General features: G+C 48.9%; 1 protein-coding gene across 7 annotated transcripts in view; it reads left to right on the top strand.

The window, feature by feature from the left end:
* The window catches only part of Gabbr1 (gamma-aminobutyric acid type B receptor subunit 1), a 33,101-nt gene that overhangs the window by 2,740 nt on the left and 26,175 nt on the right, over positions 1-4,186 (top strand). For 5 of the 7 annotated variants that reach the window (XM_048806029.1, XM_048806027.1, XM_048806028.1 and 2 more), the window contains 4 exons: positions 7-97; positions 765-968; positions 1,679-1,864; positions 3,215-3,235. In XM_048806029.1, coding sequence (XP_048661986.1) covers positions 7-97; positions 765-968; positions 1,679-1,864; positions 3,215-3,235 — 502 coding nt within the window. Of the gene's footprint in view, positions 1-6; positions 98-764; positions 969-1,678; positions 1,865-3,214; positions 3,236-4,186 lie in introns of those variants that run through there. The other 2 variants (XM_048806032.1, XM_048806030.1) reach the window with 2 other exon arrangements.

Below are 4,186 nucleotides of genomic sequence, written 5' to 3'. Positions count from 1 at the left end.
ACTTAGATGCTGCTGCTGCTGCTGCTGCTGTTGGCGCCTCTCTTCCTCCGCCCCCTGGGCGCTGGCGGGGCGCAGACCCCCAACGCCACCTCAGAAGGTGCACCCTTCGGTGATTCGGTCCCTCATCCGACCCTACTTCCCCTTTCCCTTCACCTCCTCCTTTCTGCTCCTCATCACTATTCCCTCAGCCCTGTAGAGCATCCTGATAGCCAACCCTTACTCCGCGCCACTATACTACTCCTGACCTCCTTTCTATCACCCCACATTACTACTTAGCACCCCCTTTCTCTGCCCCACATTACTAGGCTATACCACCTTTCTGTGACCCCGAATCATTTTCTCAGACCCACTGCCCTTTCCCACATTGGCCCCAATTTATTACTTAGATGGTCTTGTAAGGTTCCCCTCTTTTTTTAATTTAAATCAAATATCCTCGTTTAGCCCCCGTTTTTTTAAACCAAGCTCCGGCCATATTTCATATCCTTTACGATTTCTTAATTGCTTTTCTCCATTACCCCCAACCAGCATTATTCCCTCCCAACTGGTGGGCTCTGTCGTCAGCTTTAACTTAGCCCATTACTCACTGTCCTTTAGCTCAGGGTTCTGTATCTGCACTCTCATCTGCTGTCTAGTCCCTAACCTCCCCCTAGTTCCCAGCCAGTCCACTGACCACACCCTGCTTTCCCCTGCCTCCCCAGCAGAAGTTGGGCTTTCCCTCTTTCCCACCATTCCTCTCAGTATTGCCTCCCCAACTCACCCTTCAGGTTGCCAGATCATACACCCTCCCTGGGAAGGGGGCATCAGGTACCGGGGCCTGACTCGGGACCAGGTGAAGGCTATCAACTTCCTGCCGGTGGACTATGAGATTGAGTATGTGTGCCGGGGGGAGCGCGAGGTGGTGGGGCCCAAGGTGCGCAAGTGCCTGGCCAACGGCTCCTGGACAGATATGGACACACCCAGCCGCTGTGGTGAGTAGCCTTGGGAAGCCCCACCCCTTCTCAAGACCATTAATTACTTTTCCTGCCTTAGGTTTAGCATTACTGTTTCCAAGTCAGCTTAACCAAATTTACAAATACATTTAATGAACAACTACTATGTAAGATGTTGCTGGGTAGTTAGAGGTGGCAAAGCACACAGCTTGCACATTTCATTTCATCCTTTCCTTAGGCCAGTGATCATTGGATGAAATAACTTTGATTTTTTTGTCTTATGCTATTCTCTTTAAGGATTTTTAGTAGCACATTATGCCAAAAAAATGCTAAAATGATTTCAATACATTGCCCAACACCTGTCCATTCCAATGACTATATGCCCAGGGAACAAAAGACAATTTAATATTAACCAACTATATTAAGAAAAGCAAATCTGAGTGTGCATTCAAAGTTATCCACACATTTCAAAGATAGAGAACCGCCCACTATAGTGGATTGTGGAGAGATCCCATTTTGTGTGCTTATAGCTCCATCTTGGGTTCCTACAATGGAAATACTTTTTCTTGTTTTCTTTTGAGAATGTGTGGATGCTTTCAGGGTTAAGGGGGGAGTAGAAGGTAGGGATGCTAATCCTTTTCACAGCTTAGTTCGATACTGTGGGATCGAACCCAAGCCCCCTGCTCTCTGTTAAGGGAAAAAAGCCTTCTCCAACTTGCATCTCTTCTCATTTTCCTATCTCTCCACAGTCCGAATCTGCTCCAAGTCTTATTTGACCCTGGAAAATGGGAAAGTTTTCCTGACGGGTGGGGACCTCCCAGCTCTGGACGGAGCCCGGGTGGATTTCCGGTGTGACCCCGACTTCCATCTGGTGGGCAGCTCCCGGAGCATCTGTAGTCAGGGCCAGTGGAGCACCCCCAAGCCCCACTGCCAGGGTGAGGGGAATAGCTGCCTGCATGCAGCTGATGAGGATGCTTGTGCAAGAAAGGGAGCGGGGTGGAGTGGGAATAGATGGTGGGAAAGGATGGGGTCCTATGAAGAACTTGGAGGAGGGCCTTGGGAAGGCAAAAATGAAAGTCCAATTTTTTCCACCATCCACTTGCCTCAAACTTCTGCTATCCCCAGTATTCAATTTCCCTATGTTGGGGGATGTCCTTTCTTTGCTTTCCTCTTTCTGTAAAGTCCCTGCTTCCAGTTCTTGGGACTTACATTTTCTTTTTTCCTTTATGAATCGAACCTTCCCTTACCTTCACAAGGTTTAAATACTCCAAGTTTCCCTAGATCCATTCGCTTTCTCTAAATTTAGAACTTTGTATGCATCACCCTCTTCTAGAATTGACTCGTCACCATTCATTCTTTAATTGAATTTTTGTAAATATAAAGTCATGCACAATGTAGAAAAATTGGCAAGAGGAGTTCCAAGAGTGGAAATATATCAGGGTAAAATGATTTAAAATTGGGTGCAGAATTATCAGAACATTGACAACTCAGAGATGGAATGGGAAGACTATAGTCCTTTTCTGTCCCTCCTAGACAATTTCCAGCATTCCCTGAGGGAATAATTTTTGTGTTTACCACCTTTTTTGCCATCTAGTTCTGCAAACTTCTCCTTTTTCTGGGCACTCAAACTCTCCTTCTGCAGTCTTCTCTTCTAGAATGTAGGCATCTATTCCTATGCCTCATGCTTCTGCTACTCTGTAGACTATTTCAAGATCCTTGGCCTTGTCTTTCTTCAATTAACTCAAGTTATTCCACTTCTAGTTTACCATTCCATCCCGGAAATGGCTGTCCTATCCAGGGGTGGATTTACTTTTAAGCTAACAAAGCTTAAGCTTCAGGGTTCCTCACTTACCAGGCCCTTTTTCTGTGCTCTAATAATGTAGTGGGCTTTAAGAATGTGTTCACATGCTACTTCACTTTTGTCAAAATTGCAAAAACTAGGTATTTTAACAGTAATTGCTTAAAATCCATTGTAATTTTTTTCTCAGAGACCCTTATACTTTGTAATATTCAGGCTCTACAAAACCAGAATCTGTCCCTGCCTTAACTGTTGCTCCTCCTGTCTCAATTTCTATGTCCTATGAAAAATAAAGGAAGAAAACCAACAAGTCCTGACCCCCAGCCCCACCTTGCTCTTATCCCCAGGCACCCTCCCCTCAGAATCGCAGGCTTCTGCCCTCCCCCGTCTTCGGCATGGAGAGGTGTGGGAGGGGGCTGGGGATCAGGCCTGGGAAGCTGGGCGCCAGTGGTAACTCTTCTCTGATCCCGGTCTTTCCTGCTGCCAGTGAATCGAACGCCACACTCAGGTGAGATCAGAAACCCTAATCGCGTGCACAGCGATCCCTTTACCCTTAAGTCTTCACCTTCCACCCGCAGGAGTTCTGCCCCTAGGCTATGGATGTCCTCCTTCACCCACCTCCCCCCACCCACCCATTTGCGACCGTCCCCTTCTTTCCCTACCTGTTTCCTGCCTCCAATCCCGGTTTTCCGCGGTCCCTCCCATCTCCTTGCTAGGCTGCACTTCCCTGGGCTCCACCTCCTCCCAGATTCTGCTTCTTGGCCAAATGGCAGAGCCCCGGCAGGGGGCGGCAGCGTGCTGCGAACCTGAGTTTCCACCTCGTCTTCCCCATGGGGTTCCTTCCGACCTTCTCTGGAACCTTTTCCTGCTTGCCCCCTTTTTAGGATTTCACCTGATGGACTCCATCAGCCCATTTCACCCACCTCCAACCCTGGCCAGGGCCTCTCACGCTTCCCCCAATTCTTTCCTTCCTATACTCCTCTTTATTCTCAGTTCTGTCTCCCATCACCCTTTCTCATCTACCTGCCCCATGTTCCCTTCCTCTATCCCCAACACTGCCCTCTATACCAGTCTTCCCTTCCTAACCCATTTCTCTCTTCCAAAACTCTTCCCACCTCTATCCCTCTCTTAGCACCCTCAGTTCATATCTCCTTTCAGATCTCGGACGCCAGCCCCTTTTCTGTCCTGTCCCATTCTCCTTCCCTTCCCCATCCCTCTCTCGCTGCTTCAGCCTCTCGCGTTGCTCCCTCCGCCCACCCTGCCCTCCTGGCACGCTCCATCTCCTCTTTTCTCCTCCCACTAATATCCCCTTGGGTGGGTGAACCTCTTCCTTTCCTCCATCCATCCCTATACCTCGAGAGGTTGCACCCTCTTTCCCTAACCCTCCCCTCCTTTCTGGCTGTGGTTCCCACCTCGAGCTTGCTTTCATCCCTGCCCCCTTCCTCCCGCCCCACCTCCT

Source organism: Marmota marmota, unplaced genomic scaffold, assembly GCF_001458135.2.
Source record: "Marmota marmota marmota unplaced genomic scaffold, marMar, whole genome shotgun sequence".
Classification (NCBI taxonomy): domain Eukaryota; kingdom Metazoa; phylum Chordata; class Mammalia; order Rodentia; family Sciuridae; genus Marmota; species Marmota marmota.
Note: the sequence above shows the minus strand (reverse complement) of the source record. Positions and strands in the feature narration are given on the sequence as shown.